This window comes from Clarias gariepinus, chromosome 18, assembly GCF_024256425.1.
Source record: "Clarias gariepinus isolate MV-2021 ecotype Netherlands chromosome 18, CGAR_prim_01v2, whole genome shotgun sequence".
Lineage (NCBI taxonomy): Eukaryota > Metazoa > Chordata > Actinopteri > Siluriformes > Clariidae > Clarias > Clarias gariepinus.
The window spans coordinates 20,307,472-20,329,320 of record NC_071117.1 but is presented as its reverse complement, the minus strand read 5'-3'; the positions used below and the strand labels follow the sequence as shown (position 1 = coordinate 20,329,320).

General features: G+C 40.8%; 1 protein-coding gene across 1 annotated transcript; it reads left to right on the top strand.

The window, feature by feature from the left end:
- The first annotated feature begins 5,364 nt into the window (after window positions 1–5,364).
- grtp1a (growth hormone regulated TBC protein 1a) lies at window positions 5,365–20,503 on the top strand. Its single transcript, XM_053476640.1, has 8 exons — window positions 5,365–5,882; window positions 9,442–9,593; window positions 12,732–12,890; window positions 13,573–13,697; window positions 14,223–14,319; window positions 17,952–18,124; window positions 18,923–19,108; window positions 19,675–20,503. The coding sequence occupies exons 1-8, from the start codon at window positions 5,803–5,805 to the stop codon at window positions 19,765–19,767; spliced, it is 1,065 nt and encodes a 354-aa protein (XP_053332615.1). The 5' UTR covers window positions 5,365–5,802; the 3' UTR covers window positions 19,768–20,503.
- The last annotated feature ends 1,346 nt before the right edge of the window (window positions 20,504–21,849 follow it).

The window sequence follows — 21,849 nt, the reverse complement described above, 5'->3', positions numbered from 1 at the left end:
GTGGTACGCTTCTTTGGGGCTTCTCCACACCGTAACTCGGATTAACCCAGATGTGGGAAAGACAGTAAAGGTGGACTTATCAGAGAACAATACATGTTTCACATTGTCCACAGCCTGAGATTTTTACTGCTGGCACCAATGAAACCAACGTTTGGCATTGGCACGAGTGACTAAAGGTTTGGCCTTAGCAGCCCGGCCATGTACACTGACCCTGTGGAGCTCCCGACAAACAGTTTTGGTGGAAACAGAAGTGTTGAGGTGCACGTTTAATTCTGCAGTGAGTTGGGCAGGTTTTATGTTTTTTGGATACAATCCGGGTCAGCACCCGGACATCCCTTTCAGACAGCTTTCTGTTGGATGTTGTTCGTCCTTCTTGGTGGTATGCTGACATTACCCTGGATACCGTGGATCTCGATCTACATCAAAAGAGTCTTGCTGTCTTGATCACACATGCGCCAATGAGACGCGAACCAACAATTTGTCCTCTTTTGAACTCTGATATGTCACCCATAATGTTGTGTGCATTGCAATATTTTAAGCAAAACTGTGCTATTACTCTGCTAATTAAATCTTTACACTCTGCTCTTACTTTGGTGGAATGTGCAATCAATGAAGATGGGCCATATATAATAAAAATGCAAAAGGTGACTAATATACAGTACATACTGTACACACTACCAGTTTGAAAACACCATCTCCTTTAGTGTTTTTTAATGTACTTTGTACATTAATACTAAAGAAATCTAACCTATGTTTGTGTAGTAAACAAGTATGTTTAACACTTGGATATGTTTTATATTTTAGATCACTCAAAATAGCTTTAAAAAGCTTTGATGACAACTTGGCACACTCAGGGTATTCTCTCATCATTTCTTGTGCAGTGGAAGGGCAGGTACAGATTCAATAGCCTTATTAGTGCTGCTACAAGTACTGTACAAATCCATATCATGCCAAGAAACGCTCAGTTAAGTAAGGAGAGAAGACAGTAAATCATTACTTTAAGAAATAAAGGTCAGTCATTCTGTAAAATCTCAAGAGCTTTGAATGGATGCCATGTGCAGAGGCCAAAACCATTAAACGCTATGATGAAACATCTCTCATGAGGACCGTACCAGGATAGGAAGACCAAGAGCTACCTCTGCTGCAGAGGATAGGTTTAGTAGAATGATCAGCCTTACATAAATGCTTCTCGGAGTTTTAGAGTGGCAGACATATTTCAACTTCCACTGTTCAGAGAGAACTGCATGAGACAGACCTTCATGGTCAAATTGCAACAAAGAAAACATAACTTATGAAGAACAACAAGCAGAAGAGACCTGCTTGGGCCAAGAAACACAAGAACAGGCATTAGATCGGTGAAAAGATGTGCTTTGGTCTGATGAGTCTAAATATGAGATTTAAGATAAGAGATATGAGACTGTAAAGCAAGGACGAGGAGGTCTGATGATGTGGGGATGCTTTGCTCTCTATTGGTTACTTAGTCAAAATTGAGGGAACACTTTTTGTCATCCCAACTGGTTTGCACTTAATGGGACCATCATTTGTTTTCCAACAAGACAATGACTCCAAACAATTAAGAGTTTTTTTGTTCAAGATGGTGAGTGATGGAGTGCTGCTTCAGATGACCGCCACAATCACCCGATCAAAATCCAGTCGTGATGGTTTGGGACGAGTTGAAGCGGACAGTGAGTAAGAGTAAAAGCAGACAACAAGGACTCAACACCTCTGGGAACTCCTCCAAGATTATTGGAAAAGCATTCCAGGTGACCTGATGAGGCTGACTGAGAAAATACTAATGCAAAAGAGGGCTAATTTAAAGAATCAATAATTTAACACATATTCTTGGTGATATATTTCATAATTTTGTGTCTTCAGCATTAATATACAATGTTGAAAACTATAAGAAAGTCCATTGAATAAGAAGGTGTGTCCAAACTTTATGATACAATATGTATGTTCACTGCATTTAAAAAAAAAAAATGCTTTCAGTGATTCAATGCTTGAATCCTATTTTAGTCTAGAATTAGAGGTAAGCTCTTTCTTGGAAACTGACCCGGATCCTATTTAATTGGAAAAGCCTTATCTCCAGGAGCACATTTTCTCAGACTTATGTGAACTGTAAACTGTAAGAAATGTCTTTTCCACTCAAGTGTTACATTTCAAGATGCCATGAGGAATGTACACCTGACACTTAATTGTTACGTGCAACCTAAAATCATAAGTACTGAAAATAAATTCTTATCAAATAACCAGCATTAAAGCATTTGGCTACCTCTGCACACATGGCATTATAATCACTAAGCCACCAGAGTTTTAATAACTACAGAAAACCTCCCCAAATCATTAAACTCTGTTTAAACCGTGCCGTTTAGGCATAACATAACCTACTGTACATTCAGCTCTAATGATACACTTTTCTTTTTTTTTCTCATGATGGTTAGAATGTGAAATGATCATACTAGAGAATATCCAGCAGAGTACACAGAATTCATCTGGACTAATGGATTATGACACTAATCTACTTTAAGCCTGTTTCCACAACAGCAGAGTGATGAGGAGAGGAAGAGAATAGAGTGTGGACGGAAACACAGCTTGGATACACCAGGCTCATCACACACATGGAAATAACATTAGTGAAAAGATGTGGGCATGTAACATACAAATCTACGATGGTATAAATGCAAAGATATGGCCATGTAACTAATAGCAATAATTCGGAGAGGTAAAGTATCTGGTCATCATCTGGACTTGGTCTCATCCATCACCAAAACATGTGTTTGAGTTACTGTGGTGAGAACCATGGTGCTTCATCTGGAGACTCATAAGGGCCTGTGAGTTGTCTTTATCATGGACTCCGAAATTATATCACTTTTACATCATCGTTATTATTATTCTTATTATTAAATAGGTTTAAAATGATATTGTTCACATAGATGTGTTTCTCATACATGGTCTAATTTCTTTAAAAACTCTAATAATTTCTAATTAAACTCTAATTTATTCAAAACTTTGTAAAACCTTTTTTTTTTTTTTTTTGGTCGATACAAATCTTTCTTTATACTTTGGGCCATCTATGAAGGTATTGTAGAAATTAAGTGTAAAATAACACAAATAAAGTATGGTATAGACTATTACTTGTACTGTATAGTCAGGTAATGTTTTCCAACCTTGACTAAGCTCTGTTAGTGTAATATTGCAATATTTGGATTGTACACTCCTTAATCTTCGGCTGATTAGGCTGTAAATACTGTTTTGAATGTGGCCTTATATCTAAAATCAGTCTGAACACTCCTAAACTGACCCAATGTATACAAAGTACTGTATATATAATTTAACATGATGTGTGTTTATGGTCGCTGTAAAAAGGCAGTGGTAGCTTGGGCATGTGGTAGATCATAGGGATAAGGCACTGAGTTACTCATGGAAAAGTTGGTGGTTCCCTTGATGAAGGCCCTTATCCCTATCTCCTCCAGGAGTACTGAATCGTGGATGACCCTGTTCTCTGATCCTAGCTATGCGGAGATATGCAATGAAGGAATTTCACTGTGCTTTAATGTATATGTGACGAATAAAGGATTCTTAAAAAGAGCAAGTTATTCGGCCACTTCATACCTAACTGTTATTTCTCTTTCTCTCTCCCAGTCTCTTTCTGTTGTGCTACACATGGCGCTCCTGAGCTATCAGTGATCCAGACGCCCTCTGCCCTCAGGACCTGTCTGACTCATCCTGGTGCCCCGCTTCTGGTTAAAGATCTAATAGCATGCTCTGCTTGGGTTGTGTGAGGTGACAGGTGACAGAACTGAAATTCCTACAAACAGTTTTGATAAAGACAAAAGTGGACGCCATATTAACTTAAACACTTCTCCTTTTATACAGAACTTCCAGCCTCCTATATCACACAGTATGACTGTAGATCAATCCCTGCTTTCTGTTATCACCCAAATGAGGATGGGTTCTTTGTTGAGTCTGTGTCTTCTCAGGGTTTCTTCTTATTGCCATCTCAGGGGGTTTATCCTTTCCACCATTGTCTCAGCTTGCTCATCAGGGACAATCTGATCATTTTGATTTATACATCTTATCTCACACATTTCGTAGTGATTTCCTTAATTTTCTTTTGGTTTCTTCGACAATGGCGATTGTTAAAGGGCTTACTTACTCATCATCTATAACACTTTATCCTGTATACAGGGTCATGGAGGGCCTGGAACCTATTACAGGAAACTTAGAGGCGGGTACATCCTGGACAGGGTGCCAATCTACACACACACTATGGGCAATTTGGGAACACCTATTAGCCTAATCTGCATGTCTTTGCACTGTGGGAGAAACTAGAGTCTCTGGAGAAAATCCTCCAAGCATGGGGGGAGAAAATGCAAACTCTTTGCACACAGACCCCGAGGTGGGAATCGAACCCAGACCCCAGAGGTGCTGGGTTATAGTGCTAACCACTAAGTCACCATGCCACCTGCAGTTCGGACGCATTTCCCATTGATAAAAGCGCTATATCCTCCTGAGCACCGCACTTTACTGTTGTGTAGACTGCACTTTCTCCTCACTGCTTCTTCAGGAAGAAGTTCATCATAAGAATTATACCAAATTGACTTAAGTACAAGTATATACTTGTACAAGTATTATACTGTATATAGACAATGTAGTTGGGAGAAGATGTCATGTCCTCATATATGACAAGGACATTTGGGTTTCAAGAGGATGTAAATTAAATGCAATTGAACGTCTTTGGTTTGTGTGCTTGGTTAGTTTATATTTTGCTTTTAAAGACCTGTTTTTTTTAGACCTGTATCTGATGTATTGAATCAGAACTGAAAACTGGCGGCACGGTGGTGTAGTTGTTAGCACTGTCGCCTTGCACTTCCAGGGTCTGGGTTCGATTCCTGGCCAGGCTCGATTCCCGTCTCTGTGTGCATGGAGTTTGCATGTTCTCCCTGGTGGGTTTCCTCCCACAGTCCAGAGATATGCAGGTTCCCAAATTGCCCGTAGTGTGTGAATGAGTGTGTGTGTGCCCTGCGATGGATTGGTGTACCCCTGCCTCGTGGTCTAAGCCTCCTAGGATAGGTCTCCATGACCCTGAATACAGGATAAAGCGGTATAGAAGATGAGATCTGCATTGTGCTGTTCACACTGTTTATGAAAAAGGGGGAAAAACCCAGATCTGAGTCGCAAAAAAAAAAAAAAAACCCAAACCCATCAGCTTTGGGCCAGTCCGATCCCTGCCCATAGAGCCCATTGAGGGCGCTGTGTGCCCATAGAACATCTTCCGGGGAGAATGGGGCGTGGCTTAGAGCTCCGCCTCCACAGTTTGATTGACGTCTGCCCTTGAGCAGGCGAAACAAATTGATAAAGCGTGGCGCTGGGAGCGATCCCGCAAACAGAGCTGTGTGTGTGTGTGTGTGTGAGAAAGCGGATGAAACGGCACCGCGGATGTTTAGAGAAAGAGAAGAAGACCCGCGGTGAGGAATAAACAGGAATGTTATCTTGGGACAGGACAGGTTCATGGACGCTGCTTGGTTTGTTTAAGGGTGTGTGTGTGTGTGTGTGTAGAGTGGAACTGATAAACTAACGTGCTGGCAAAGCGAATGTCGGGAGAAGACTGTGAGCGTGTCCACGCGTGATTCCCGCCTGCGGTAATAAACTTCTCGCCTGCGCTCGGGACTTCTTCACCGGGACATGGAGGCGAGGAGACGGGAATAAGCGCGGCGGTGGAGTTGAGTTTTGCGATGAGCTTCGGGTTTGATATGAAGGCGGGAGAGCTGCGCGTGAAAAGCTGCGGGTGAAGCGCGCGCGATGGAGAAGGCAAACGGCGCGCAGCAGCAGCCGCAGCACCGCATCAACGTCCCGAGTACAGCCAGGGAGAGAGTGTCCAGGTACACCGCATCAGTCCCGCATCTCATGGCTCTTTATTAGATCGCTCTCAAACCTCTTAAAAAAATAAAATAAATAATGATAATAATATATAAGCTGATCTGCTTTATGTATTTAGAGAGAAAAAAGTTTGTAAGGTTAAATATCTTACACTTTGTTTTTTCCAATACATATAAAATGCCTCTTTTGAATAAATTATTAAATTATCAGCTTTTTTTTTTTTTTTTTTTTAAGTAGATGTGTGTTATTTTAATTATTATTATGATTTCACTTATGGTGCAGGTTAAACCTCAGGCAGACATCTCAGTACAGAACTGCAAAAGTTTCCGTTCATTACGTCACGCGTTCGATTTGAGACCCGCGCACAGTTTGACGCATGCGCAGTACGCTGTCAAAACTTCCTCAGAACCGAACATAACTTCACTTCGATTTCCTTCATGGCGCAGGTTTAACTTCAGGTTACTTAACCAGAGTTACTCCAGAGGTTTCTTTTTATTCTGTTCAGGCTGTTTTGTGTGAATCCGTGATGGATAGACATACAGATTATTATATAAAGGTTCTGTCTGTCCATGAGGATCGATCCATTCATGTTTTATACATTAAAGAACCTGAAACCAGTCTCAGGAATATTCCTGTCTACATACAGTATGTCCGTCTGGACCGTAAATCAGAAGTTAACGCAACCTTTTCAGAACTGTTCTTGGATTTTTGTCTGAAGTTTAACCTGCACCATAAGTGAAATCAAAATGTTATGTAAAACAGTTATGTGGCGGATTAAATAATCTACTCTAAAATAGGATGCACCAATAAATATTAATTAGAAAAGATGAACTGAATATTTTTACTGGTATTAGTTCATATTTTCACTTTTGCTGAAGTAACATTGCTGTAGTGGTACAAGTGAATTTAAACACGCTGGAGTCGTTTTAAGACAAAACTTCATCTTTATCCGATCTACATCGGATAGATTTACTGAACAGGGTGTGTTTTTGGCTGACGATAAAAGAAGAACAACAAAGCAGAAGGTTTAAACAAAGCGCAAGATACTCAACCTTACACACTTTTATTTCTTTTATATTAATAAGTTAGACAGAGTTTTCTAGTACAGAAAGGCAGGCAGACATGGACTTGGGCTTCAACCTGAAATATTATTATTATTATTATTATTATCACTGATTACAGTAAATCAGATTATTTTTAGCTTTAACCTTTTAACTCTTTCTACAAACTCTTTTCCTGTCAACGATGTACTTAGCCTATTATTATATAAAATGATTATTATTAAAGGTATGAGATATAATTGTTAGTTTGTCTTAGGAACTAGTATTTTTCTTACATGAACAAAATATTATAACACTGACAATGTGAGATTTATTGTCTATTTATTTTGAACTCATAAATTGACCAAAACAAATTTTATTCTTAGTATAAAGTTAAAATGCCAGCACGGTGGCTTAGTGGTCTGTCTTAGCACTGTCTGTCGCCCCATACATCCTGCATCCTCTATATGTTTTTTCTGGCTCACCATGGTCATAAAAATGGGAAAAAATACTGTACAATAGTAATACCATTAGTTTTATCCCTAGTTGGTCTACAGAGGTTCATAGAGGGATGGATGAATCTCCATATCTTCATTTAAATATTTATTTAAATAATATAATATTATATATATATATATATATATATATATATATATATATATATATATATATATATATATATATATATATATAATATTATTATTATTAATTTTAATAATATAATATTGTAATATAAGTTTATCAATAGTAAAGGAGTGTAAAGGAATAGTAAAGTCTGTTCATCACGCCATTAATGTCACAAATCATCCTCCTCCACTCCTGGATTAGTGTCTTATTATGTAAGGATAATGGTGTTCCTTTGTGTGTCTTTTTTTAACTTACAGTATTGACATTGTGTCTTAATAAATTACACTAAAGCATGTGCTAATGTTTATTTATTATATACAGCATATGCCCATTTACTAAATGCCCTCTGTGCACACCTGTCCTAGACACCTGTCCTTATCTAATCAGCCAATCACGTGGCAGCAGCACAGTTTACGTCATCATGCAGATGCAGGTCCATGATCTGGTGGAAGAAACAGTTTGATCTCTGTGACTTTAATTGTGATGTTAATGCTGATGCGTGGTGGTCCTGGGAATTTCACAAGCAGCAGTCTCTAGAGTCTATACAGAATTGATCGATTGACAGCTCTGTGGGTGGAAACGGCTTGTTGATGGGGGTCAGAAGGGAAAGGCCGGATTGGTTTGGTCTGGTTCGAGCTGCTTTAGGTTTATTTGTGACTTTCTGTATCCAAACACAAGCGGTCGTAACAGACCAAGGGCTCTGACCTGTATGACGAGCTGCTGTAGCCGTGCCGTGTCATGTGACGAGAAGAGTTCAAGCCTTCTGCCCTAAAGCGCAACTTCTTTAAAAAAAAGACATGGATTTTAAGTTGCAGCGATTCATAGCAAAAACTGTAAAAGTGGGAATTGGCCTTTTATACAAGGGTGAGTCAAAAATGATCCACACTCTGGCTATAGAATTTACTTTTAGAAAAGACTAAACACATCATTTTCCTTTTGTCCATCTATCAACCAGATTTCGTATTCGTTCGTTAAAAATGTTTTACGAATGCACCGCTGTCTTCACCTCTTCATCAGAAGTGAATCTTCGTCCTCGTAGTGCTGCTTTCAGGGGATCAAACTGTTGAAAAGTCTGATGAAGCGAGATCAGGATTTTGCAGAGTGTTGACAGTGTGGTTAGAAGTGTGTTTTGCGTGCACCTGAACTGGAGTCCTCTGTGTTTAATGCTTCAGCTCGTCAATAAGCGTCTTAATAAGCGTCAGACTCGTAGTGATGAATTCATGTCTCATTAGCAGTAACGATTCTCTTTAAGAAACTTTTACCTTCCTTACAGTATCGCTCCAAATGTTGTTTGCAGAATGCTTTTTTTTTTTTTTTTTTACGCTTTTCTGTGAGATATTTCAGCACCTTGTACTGCAATGACCTGATGTAACACCTTCACACCTGCACAGCAGTGACTGAGGAGACAGACACTGCGGAAACACAAGTTTTAAGAGCAGAATTATTTTTGACTCACCCTCTTAGTTATTAGGGCTAAGCTGTTATCGATATTAATGATTAGTGATGAGTTATTAATGAAATACCAGATCGATATAAGATCAGAGGTTGAAGGATAGAATAAAGTTGGTGTCACACACTTATCGTCTATATCGCTTTATCCTGTATACAAGGTCGCGGGGGGCATGGAGCCAATTCCTGGTACACCCTGGACCCTGGAGGTGCAAAGTGACAGTACTAACTACCACACCATCGTGCCACCAAGTTTGTGTCAATTATTTTTAATACTGAAGAATTCAAGCAATGATGCTTGTGAACCCGGTAGTGTAGGTGTCTTTTCAGTATCTAGTTTTGGCTGTTAGTGTAGTGATCCAAATGGAAGGAAGAGGCGTTGGTCACAGTTTTTGTCCAAGTGTATATGCTTTTGCTCCACTTACTGAATCCGGTCTCTCCACAGCGTGGACCCGTATGGCTTCGAGAGGGCCAACGACTTCGATTACGACTCCTACGAGGAGCTCATGTCCGAGTATCTGGCTGTCCTTACCAAAAGGTCAATCAAGTGGTCGAAGCTGCTGCAGGGGAAAAGCCGTGTCGAGAGAAGTCTTAAAGGTGAGCAGTGTTTGTTTTGTTTTTTTAACTTACTTATTTAGAGCTGAACACATAAGAGCCGCTTACGTACACAAACTGCAAAGTGACCTTGTTGAAAGCAGTGCAGCAGGTTTTACCCGGTAATATTCACCCATAACAGAAAGCAATCATCACGTTCAACGGTTCACCACAAGTCCCCCAGATCTCGCCGAGACAACGTTCAACGAGTTCACTGGAAGCGTTCAGAAGCATTTCGTTTCAAATTAAAAGTAAATAAGCTGCACACAAATCACACTACGGTTATTGAGCCACTATTACAGGAAGCGCTGATGAACATCATCACGGTGTTGTTTTCCAGTGAAGGGAAAGGTGGGTTATTTATTTGTAGTTGATGAATAATGAATAAACGTTTTAAATGCCGCAGTCACACATCTCTATAAAAATGTTAGTCTATTATAAGACGGCCTTGGATCAGCTAGAAAGCTCTACAATGTTATACAGTTGTCCAAAATGTGTTGTCCTGGATTGTGCCACACTCCCACACAAATGACACCATTTGCCTAAAATGCACCACCGTGCACCATCAGATCTCATTACAGGTCTCTCTCGCATATGACATCGAGGCCGAGTTCATACACAAAGGAGCGCTCATAATGCGACACGCTCATAATGCGACACGCTCATAATGCGACACGCTCATAATGCGACACGCTCATAATGCGACACGCTCACCGGCAGCTTTCCTTTTGTGCCGATGACAGGAAGTGTCAGAAATGATTGTTTGAAATCAAAGTGTGACCTGTTGTGGTCTATTTCTGTTTCTACTGTCTAAGTGAACGACACAGCAGCTGATTTGGCCACGTTTGCATTTCTGAACGCGCGGGTTTGTCTGTATATCTAGAAAAGAACTACGTTATCACGCCTCCACCCCCGAGCTGTTGGTCGACACGCCAAGATTCTTGTTAGCGTGATATCTCAGGAACGAATAGTCGAGCCTGAAATGAAATCGTGGTTGTACAGTATGAGAGGCGTTCAAGACAAACCGGGACTTTTGATTGTACAAAAAATGAGTAAAAGCATGCTTTATTTCTCTATATAATCCTCTGCTACAGTAATGCACTCATCCCACCGTTTCAATAGTGCTTGGACAACATCAAGGTGGAAAATCTCTAGTATACTCGATGCTTAGACTGTCCGCTTCCGGCCTCCCAGGGACTCCTTTAATAGCACAATCATGTGGAAATGTCTTGGAGCGAGGTCAGGACTGTACGGAGGATTTGGCAATAACTCCCAGCCGAGTTTCTGTTCATAAGAACCACTGCAGTGGGCTCCAAGCCAACCTAATCATTAACAGACCGATGACACTCGAGGTCGTGGGTTTGATTCCCCAGTGATGCTACAGCCATCTGGAGCCGGGAGATTGGCCGTGTCCCTCAGGGGAGAGTGCTCGCAGAAAACTGGTTTTAACCAAACCTTAAATGACTGCAGTGCATCTAAATACATACAGTACACTTCAATATCGAGTTGATCCACTATGTTGCAGCTATAACCGATTCCACTCTTCTTGGAGGCTGTTACAAGATTGTGGAGTGTTTCTTGTGACCATTCATTCTGTAGAGCATTTGAGAGGTCAGGCACTCATGTTGGATGAGAAGGCCTTGCTCGCAATGTCCGTGCCAGTTCATCCCAAAGGTACTTGATGAGGTTGAGATCAGGGCTCTGTGTTGGGGCCAGTTGAGTTCTTCTACACCGAACTCAACAAACCATGTTCTTATAGTCCTCGCATTATGCACTGTAAAAAACTGTAAGTGTTGATGAATTTTCCAGCTGATGGTTGACTTTTTAACTTTTAAAGTCTGCGGTTTGGGATGTTTTCGTCTAAGCTTTCACTTTCTGTAGATGAACCCATGTAACATGTTGACACCTGCACAGCAGTGACTAGGGAGACGATATATATATAATATAATATATATAATATAACTGGGGCGTGGATAATCTTTGACTTACTGTCATCCTGATTAGAAGTTCCGACAAAAACATCCACTTATCATCAGTGATGAGTTGTTACTGCAATACTAGATCAATATAAGATTGAAGGATAAAGGCTAGCGCTCGCATATTTGCACTTCCACTCCACTTCAGTCATAGTGACAATAGTCAATCATGAACGACTGTGAGTTCACGCAAGTGAAAGGAGGTAGATGGCGCTGTGATATGTTGCCCCCGACAATGTGTGAGCGACACATGAAAAGATGCGCTCGGACGTGTCGAAGGAGGAATGTGTTGGTATACGCCCTTCCTGGTGGGTGACTGTTACTGATGGCGGAGTGACCTACAGTAAAAAGGCGGGCTGGAATCAGACAAAAAAAAAAGAAAGTTTCTAATATAAAGTCGACTAGACTTGTGGCAGAGGCAACCCTATCGAAATTGTTTGTCATCAGGTTCTACTTGTTTTCTCAGTAATATTTTACCAATTCTACCAGATGTTCCTTAGTTATTTCTCTGTTAGCTGTAAAGGAAGAGTAAAAACATTGAGAACATTTTCAAGCCATTGAACGCAAACATTTCTAGAGGACGACTCCAGACGCATGCAGAGGAACACAAACACCCCGTCTTATGAATTGAAATTATGCAAAAAATTTGCCTTGGTATAAGAAACGTTTTCGAGCCAAACTGAACCAAATGATAGGGTCAGTTGAGCGTACATTTGGGAGCTGTTTAAAATTTACTTTGCATTACTGGAAAGCCGTTTTTTTCTATTTTTGTTTTTCTTTTTTTTTTTTTTTGCATTTTGCGCAAGATTTAGTAAAGACGTAGCAGGATGGGTAGCAAGAAGAAAAGGGACAAACGTTTGATTTGGTTTTTAAAGCAGCCGGTGGAATCATAAATTAAGGTTAAGAGAGGGTTAATGTTTGTTTATTTCATATTTTACATGTCTTTTCTAAATGTTTTTATAGTTTTAATATGCAAAAATATGATTATAATGCTGGAAATTGGTAATATTGGTGATATTTTTAGGTGGATGGAACGTATTATCTGCGTTCACGTTATTTCCTATGTGAAAATACGTTTTGCAATACGAAATTTCGCCCTTAAGAACTCAACATTGTATCTTTGACACTAATCCTGACTTTCTGTCTTGTGTTTGCTCCCCTACAGTAAAGCGTTATGTACGAAAAGGGATCCCGAATGAACACCGAGCTTTGATATGGATGACGGTGAGCGGCGCTCAGGAGCGGATGGAGAATAATGCAGGCTACTACCATTCACTCCTTCAGGCGCAACACGATCAAAGACTGGTGGAGACCATCCGAACAGGTCGGTATGACCCTCAGCTCATGAAGTGTTTCTGATAACTTGGGTGGATTAGTGTGAATCTACTCACGAGTGAATAAAAAAAAATTTAATTCTAAAACAATATTATTGTTATTTTGATTACTTATGATTTCCTAGCTAATTTAGTCGTGTTTAATTCCTCCCCGTCACTAGGGGGCTCCCACATTAAGGCCTCTACTACAATTTAGACTATCACCTGTTTCCTTCGAACCACATGACTGTAGCTGATCGCATCTTCTTGAACTGCTTGCTCACGCACCGTTGGTGCCGGCGTAACACACTCGGAGGACAGCGTTTACAGATGCCCCTGATTGGCTGTAGAGCAGTGATTTAATGTGGAAGCACTAAGTACCTCTCATCCCTCCCCTCTGAGATAGCTCAGCCAATCAGCTCTCTTTAGACCTCCGGCTGCGAGAGGCTACAGCATCACCAGGGAATCGAACCCGCGGATGATAGGGCGAGCACTTTTCCTCCCTCGCCACTCGGAGGCCCCGTTATTGCCTTGTTAAGAACGGAATGTTTCTCTTAATAATCTAGAGACAGATGTTTTAGTTATGGGATGCTTGAATTTCAGCTGATGGCTGGCTAACATATTTTGATGACGCTACAATTAGTGTTTTATAGTTTTAGTCCTCGAGCCCACACTTGTCCACTCCGTCCACAGATTTGCACAGGACGTTCCCAGACAACGTGCAGTTCAGGAAGACGTCTGAGCCGTGCCTGCAGAAGCCCCTGTATAACGTCCTGCTGGCGTACGGACACCACAACATGGCAGTGGGATATTGTCAGGTAAAAGATTCTCCACCGTAAACTTTGCTCTCTTTACTTTGCTGATTTCAGCTGCACGATGAGGAAGTGACCTGCTCAGTGGAGTAAACAAGGAAGTGTTAGGTGCTAGTTAATCTTTAAAGCGCTCAGGTGTTGGGAAGGATTAATGCAGTTTCCAGGGTGAAGCCGTTGAGTCAGCGTATGAGCACGGGACTTTTATTGCAACACGCTCATCTGGTTTCTAGGTGTGACAAAGTCCTGACGCACACAAAGTCTTTTGCGTCGACCGTCAGCACTTCTGTAGCACCTGACATCGATTTGCAATGCAAATGAATTCACAAAGTACCTGCTCCCTGTGTGGGTTCTTCCTGTTCCACCTAACTACAATTTTCCAATACATTTTAAATGAAAGGTTTTTCTTTTTTTAGCATTAAAGTGACAACTTCTATCCTGTTTTTTTTTGGTTGTTGTTTGTTTCAGTGAGTACTGTTATGATGCATTTAGTTGTCTTCCAGCGTCTGTCCTTCATAATTCCTGCTCTTACAGGGGATGAATTTTATCGCTGGCTATCTCCTCATCATCACCAAAGATGAAGAAAAGTCCTTCTGGCTGATGGAGGCTCTGCTAGGAAGGATACTTCCAGGTTTGTGCAGTTTGCATATACACTATAGGGACAAAAGTATTTAACCAAACCTGCAATGACTGCAGTGTGTCTAAATACATACACTTTAATATGGAGTTTTGACCACAGAGTGTGTTTTGCATGGTTTAACATTATTTATTACACAAGAGGTGCAACTAATAATTAAGCAATTAGTTTTTCAACAAGCAGGTCAAATGCAAAAAAATAAAAACATGTTAATTATTTAGCTGTACTCATGCAGGAATTTGTGTCCTGAAAAAGGTTTTCAAATGTTTCAAATGTTACTGTACAAAAAAGGTTTTCAAATGTTTGTTACTTAGTAAAATCGGAGCACGGACATGTTTTTTATTTTTTCAGATTTTCTCCCTAATTTAGTCGTGTCCAATTCCTTCCCGTCACTAGGGGTCTCCCACATTAAGGCTACTACTACCACTCAGCCGGGAGGGCCGAAGACAGAAAAGTTGTGTTTCCTCCGAACCGCGTGACGCCAGCCGGCCGCATGAGCCGAGCTCACAGGCGCCCCTGATTGGCTGTCATTAATGTGGGAGCACAAAGTACCTCTCATCCCTCCCCCCTGAGAGAGCTCGGCCAATCAGCTCTCTCTAGACCTCCAGCTGTGAGAGGTAACAGCATCACCCGGGGATCAAACCAGCGATCCCCGGATGATAGGATGAGCACTTTACCACTGCGTCACTCGGAGGTCCACGGACATGTTTTTATATTTGTTGGATGACTCTTTACCTCCAGTGCTTGTCAGAACCACATTTGGCCCCAATGTCTCATGGGATATACACTATCGGTCAAAAGTTTTAGAACGCCCAAATCTTTCCAGTTATTTATTGCAGTTTAAGTCATTCAAGTCCAATAAATAGCTTAAAATGGTACAAAGTTAAGTGGTGAACTGCCAGAGGTTAAAAAAAAAAAGGTAAGGTTACTCAAAACTGAAAAAATATATACATTTCAGAGTTATACAAAAAGGCCTTTTTCTGGGAACTTTTCTGGATCACTTACAACCCCCTCTGTCTGCATAAAAGCAGTATTTGAACATACTGTGGTACCATACCCTCGTGAGCATCAGTTGAACAGTATTGTACTGCAGATAATAGTGTGTTGCTACAAAAATGGCGAGAAAAATTTGCAATTAACAATGGAAGAGAGACAGACCATCATAACACTTAAAAATGTAGGGCTTTCCTACAGAGAAATTTCAAAGAAAGTCAAGGTGTCAGTGAGTATAGTTTCCTTCACCATCAAAAGGCACTCAGAAACTGGGGCAACCTCTGACAGGAAGAGGTCTGGCAGACCCAAAGCCACAACTGCATCAGAGGACAAGTTTCTGAGAGTTTTTCTGAGAGTTTTTTCTGAGAGTTTTGCTAGATTCAGGGTCGGTGACTTGACCAGAGTGAGAGGCACCCTGAACCTAAACGGTTACCACAGCATTCTCCAGCGCCATGCAGTACCCTCTGGTATGCGCCTAGTTGGGCAGGGTTTCATCCTACAGCAAGATAATGACCCAAAACATAGTCTAAGCTATGCCAGAACTACCTCAGGAAAAAAGAACAAGATGGTAAGCTTGAAAACATGGAGTGGCCAGCACAGTCTCCAGACTTAAACCCTGTCGAGCTGGTTTGGGATAAACCGGACAGAAGAGTGAAAGCAAAGCAACCTACAAGTGCCACACATTTATGGGAACTTCTGCAACAGATATGGGAAGAACCTTCTGAAGAATATTTGATTTCTATTGTAGAAAGAATGCCACGAGTGTGTTCAGCTGTTATATCTGCCAATGGTGGCTACTTTGATAAGTCAAAAGTTTAGAATACATTTTGGGCTATAAGTTGATTCCATGATTTCTTTTTTAACTCCAATTGTTCATTTTTACTATGCTTAAATTTCAGAGTGCAATGTGACATAAAACTGCATAATTTCCAATAAAAAACTGAAAAAATTGGCGCGTTCTAAAACTTTTGATCGGTAGTGTAATTCTACTAGCTTTGCACATCAGGGGCAAAATTTCTCAACACTGAATCAAGAATTTGGGTCTAGTGACCATATTCTGGTCTGGCCGTTGACTGGGTCATCCTAATATGTTCGTGTTCTTGGTTTTGGTTCACTCCAGTGCAGCTCTCAGTGCAGTAGAGCTGGTGATGCAGACAACACCTTCTATTATAATTTGGAGAATTTCATGTCATGAAATGTTATACATCACGATATATATTTTTTAAAATTGAAAAAATCCATGGGAGAAATACCTGTGGAAAATAACTGCATGCATTTAGGACCGGGCAACATCCAAATCACGCACAAAAGTACCTTCCTTTTAAGGTGCAGGGTGCATTTTACCCCATCAATTTCGAACACATGGATCTAAGTGAAAAATATGTCAAATCTAATCTGATTGAGCCATCTCTACCGTTCGGTTGAGGTGTACTCTGGTTTAAGGTTATACACTAGATTAAGAGGCTGTGTTTTTAAATGTAATTGTTTTGTAACATAAGAAATAAAGTAGTTTTTATTGCAAAAAAACAAACAAACAAACATTTGTTCTATTGCACCACCACACACACAATTTAACATTTCATTTGGTATTTGTAAATATACTGATATATTTACCATGGAGCAACATCTCAACCTTTTGGAAGAGGCCTATACTGGGGACTATTAAAAACAAGATTGGTATTTGTAGGTATTATTACCTTAAGGAAATGAAAGCAGCTAAACATTTCCACTGCTTTGTTCTTTTGACCGGATGTCCTGCCAGGTCATAAAAATGGGATTAAATACAGTGGTATATAATCACCGTCGGCCTTTACGGTGCCTAGTTGGACTATAAAGGTTTCTACAGTAGATACATGAATGGATGGCTTTGTTCTTAGTCAGGGTGTTCAAGGGTTAATATTTTGGCTCCATAATAATGCATCTCTTCCACTTTCAGGTTGTCGTGCTACACCGTCTGTCTGTCTGTCTGCAGACAAAATATCAACACGGCACTCTCTCACTCATATAAGACGCTATTTAAAACACGACGCCGTTCCCTTAGGACATGCAAACTACCGCTGCACCACCATTACTTCAGTGCTCAAGTTGTTGTTCTTCTGCGTGGTCGGGTTACTGTACTCTCACTGTATCTCTGATGGCTGGAGCTATAAATGTGTTCGCGTGGAATGGAGTGTGTTTAGGTGCCCTGTCCAGAGCTATTCTCAGCACCTCATCTCGTTTCCCGAGCTATTAATAAAAGGAGTGTCAGGTCACATGATTCTGATCTGTTCAAATCCTGTTAGACACCAGTCACACCCTGGGAGAAAGAGACACATGTCTCTCACACCGAGTGCGCAGAAAGAGCCTGCACGCTCGTCCACATTAAGGGAGTTTAACCGTCTAGGACGATGTTGTGCAGTGATTATATTAATATAAGTACTGAATGTGATGGTGTTCATGTTTTTTTAGACAGCGCGAACCTCTTGAGAACCTGCGTCACAGTGTGAATCCTCTTATTAGCCTTGTGGTATAAAGGCAGCAGGGATTATCACCCCATCTAATCTGTTTTCCTTCTTAAATTTGAATTCTCAAGCTCCCTTTCTTTGATCCCTCAGCAAAACATAATCGAGCCACGCTATCCATCTATTTTCTAGATTATTACACACCAGCCATGTTGGGCCTGAAGACGGACCAGGAGGTGCTGGGAGAGCTGGTGAAGCTGAAGGTGCCAGCCGTTTGGCAGGTCATGGTGGAACAAAATGTCATGTGGACGCTGGTGGTGTCACGCTGGTTCATCTGCCTCTTTATCGACGTCCTCCCGGTTGAGGTAAGAGCCCGGACATCATGTCCATAGTGAGAAACGCGCAAGGATGTCGAGAAAGACAACTTCAACAGCGTGGTGCGGGAAAAATAAGGAGAACGTTGTTGGCGTCAAGATATTGAACGGTATTTAACAAAGATATTTAATTTGTTTGCACTGATGGTTAACCTCAAGGAAGAGGTTTGCTGAAGACGGGGATAGTTTCATTTATGAGCCCTTTTAAAAAAATTAAAAATTGCAACACTCACTCATCGACTATACCGTTTTATCCTGTAGACAGAGTCTGGACTGGGTGCCAACCCATTAGAGGGCGAACACACACTACGGGCAATGGGAACGCCAATTAGCCTAATCTGCATGTCTATGGACTTTGTGAGGAAACCAGAGAACCCGGAGGAAACCCACCAAGCACTGGGAGAACATGCAAATTCCATGCACACAAAAGCAGGATTCGAACCCAGACCTTGGAGGTGCAAGGCGACAGTGCTAACCACTACACCACCATGCCGCCTCGTTTTTGAACAGTTAATAAGTACTAATAATACATTTTATTTATATAGTGTAGGCGCCTTTCTCGTCACCCAAGGTCGCCGTCCAATTCAAACAAGAGATACATTACTAACACTGAGTGGACGTCACCTAAAACATTTAAAATCACATGGAGATTTGGGTGCAGCTTTACATAATGTGAGATAAGCGCTTGGGTCTTAAGATGAGTTCTGAGTGTGTGATTGGAGAGTCTGTATTACGGATGTCTTTTCCAGAGTTTCTTTTAATATGTTACTTCCTGTGTTACTTTTCAAGACCGTCCTGCGCATATGGGACTGCCTTTTCTACGAGGGATCGAAGATCCTATTCCGTGTAGCGCTCACTCTGATCCGTCACAACCAGGCCCTGATCTCACAGGCTCAGAACCTCCCGGATATCTGCGACCGTTTCAAACAGATCACCAGAGGAGCCTTTGTGGAGGACTGCCACCCGTTCATGCAGGTGGGTTTGCGCTAGTTCAATCACATAACCCTAACCCTAACCCTAACCCTGCTTTACCTGCAGGTACTCACTATGCAGTGTTCACTTTTTAGACATTTTAAAACATTTTATCCATTTTCCCTGTTTGTATTAACAGAGGATTAAACGAGCCAATTAGATTTTTCTTCCCCCCGCCCCTATTGTGACCTCATATAAGAAGATACCTCCTGTATTCAGGGTAAATCCCAGGCTTATCCCAGGAGACTTGGGGCACAAGGTGGGGTACACCCTGGACAGGGTGCCAATCCATCGCAGGGCACACACACATACAGACACTCGCACACTCATTCTTTGGAAGGAAACCGGAGAACCCGGAGGAAACCCACCAAGCACAGGGAGAACATGCAAACTCCATACACACAGAGAACCCATGCAAAAATTGCAAGGTGACTGTGTAGCCTTAGCTCTATGACCTGTGTTAAAGAAATGATCCAGTATGGGACCTTTACGATCAAAATGAAATCTTTAATATGTTTTATATTTATTCATGAATTCTAACCTAATAATTCTTACCGTCTTTCTCTCAGAACATTTTTAAAGAACCGGGAAGCCTCTCCATGACGACCGTCACCAAGCTGCGGGCCGTGTGTCGGGCGCGGGTCACGGCCGAGGAATCTTGAGTCGCCCCTGAACGCTTCAGACATTCCAGACTTGTATTTGCACTGTCCTCTTATTATGTTTAAAAAAAAACAAAACAAAACACACAATGGCTGAAGAAACTGTTTCCCGGCTCATGATAATGAAGTGATGGTGGTGTTTAGGGAGCTTTAATCTCTATAGAACCTCGACACTAAACTCTACACTACAGGAACAAACCAGGGTCGTATGCTTATTTAGTATAAGTACTTCTCCAGTACACTTTATATTTAACAAACTCAGACACCGTACTTTCCTATGGACTCGCAGTCGATGAGCCAAGTAAACTTTTTTTTTGGTCATGATTGGTGATGGCACGAGTCGTTTAAAAGCTATAAGCATGAAGTAGCCTTTTTTCTCTAAAGCCTGTACATTTCTATTTTGGTTACTTTGCACATTTCTCTCGATAGCCCACTTTGGGGATCTATCAGATTTTCATGACAAACGTCGCTCTACTACTGTGAAACGAAGAGCTCAGTACTGTACTGTCGCAGCCAGCGCGTTCCTGTAAGATTTCCCTGCATGCAGATGAGCTGGGACTTTTTAATGAAGAGAATGAAATAAGTTTATCGTGACGGGAAATTCTGATTGTAAAATGAGTTCTCAAGACACCTGAAATGACTTTAAATACTCGACAGAATGAAGCTTTTCTTGTGCTGCAGTTTCTAACGCATTCTGATTTTCTACTCGATAATATTAAAATAATCTGTATTAAAATTAGCACCTGTGTGTGTGTGTGTTGTTTATGTACCTAAAGCAGCCGATATAATTATTTTTTCCGAGTGTAGACATGTCGACAGGAAAATCCGGTCAAGCAGGAAGAAACCGTTTTATCACAAAGACGTTTAATCATTGACATTATCTTTAACTATGATCTGCAGAAATGTTAAGTTGCAGGGAACCAGGAGTGTGACTAAGCCTGTTTTATACAGCCTGAAGACATAACCTACATAAAAAAACCTTTTTTTATTTGACAAATGTGTGTATTTACTGATATGGCCGAAAAATTCCTTAAGGATATGATTGTTTATGAAAGCGTCAGGACTTTCATTGCTGCTGTAATGGAAGTATAAGATTTATACAGTACCTATTCCCTGCAAATTAGTTTTTTTTTTTTACTTATTTTTTTCTACCTGGGCCATAATAAATGAACCAGTGTTTGAACCAGAAGGGTCAAATGATTGACCTGTATCTTTGCAATTGGGTTAAAAAAAATTTTTAAAACCTGTAAGGATAGCGCTGAACCTTTAACTTTGTTGAAGAAATGTGGTCGAGAAAAAAAAAAATCAAAACAAGAAGCTTGTATTTTCTAGGAAGCAGAAAGATCGCAAGGAATTTGGAGCAAAGGAAAAAGGTCACGTGGTCTAATGAGTTCAGACTGATTCCTATTCCAGAGTGTCAGGATAAGACGGGAAGCGCAGTCTTATGATCTGAGGTTACTCAGACTTAGCAGCGTTATACGGCAATAAAATCAAGTCAGCTGACGACCTGAATGTACAGAATGACCAGGTTATCTTAAAAGCCTGAATCCAGGAAGAAATTTAATTTTGTAGATATTAGTCGGTATGACTACAGCAAATGGTTCAGTGAAATAATAAAACAGCGGACCAGAAAAAAAAAACATTGTTCACCTCATTTATTGACCATGCATTAAAAATGTTGTCTACAAAAATAAAAGATCAGATCACTGCAATTATATATATGAGCAAACCTTCAACCAAGAGAGAGAGAAATTAGACAAAGCAACATTTTTTGATGAAAAAGCGTTAAGTCTGCTGTACAGTACAACGGAGAGATAGAGAAAGAGGGAGAAAAGAAAAATCCAAACTGCAAACACATGCACTGAAATGAGACATGTTTGACTTTAGTCCTGTTCAGTATCACCGGGAAAAAAAAAAAAAAAAAAAAAAAGGTTTCATTATGTGCTGAAGGGAATGATTATATCCCTGAAGATAATATCAGGAGTTCTCAATGTTCTACACACAGAGAGCTGCTTCACCCAACATCATATAATTTATCCCTCTTTAATGCATCTCCCGGACAGTTTTCGTATACTGTAACATAAA

Bases quoted from the DNA above. Each gene is read 5' to 3' on its own strand.
- grtp1a (XM_053476640.1), top strand. From the start codon at position 5,803: ATGGAGAAGGCAAACGGCGCGCAGCAGCAGCCGCAGCACCGCATCAAC. The intron at 9,594-12,731 runs GTGAGCAGTGTT...GCTCCCCTACAG, and splicing joins TGTCGAGAGAAGTCTTAAAG to TAAAGCGTTATGTACGAAAA. The intron at 14,320-17,951 runs GTTTGTGCAGTT...TCTATTTTCTAG, and splicing joins GCTAGGAAGGATACTTCCAG to ATTATTACACACCAGCCATG.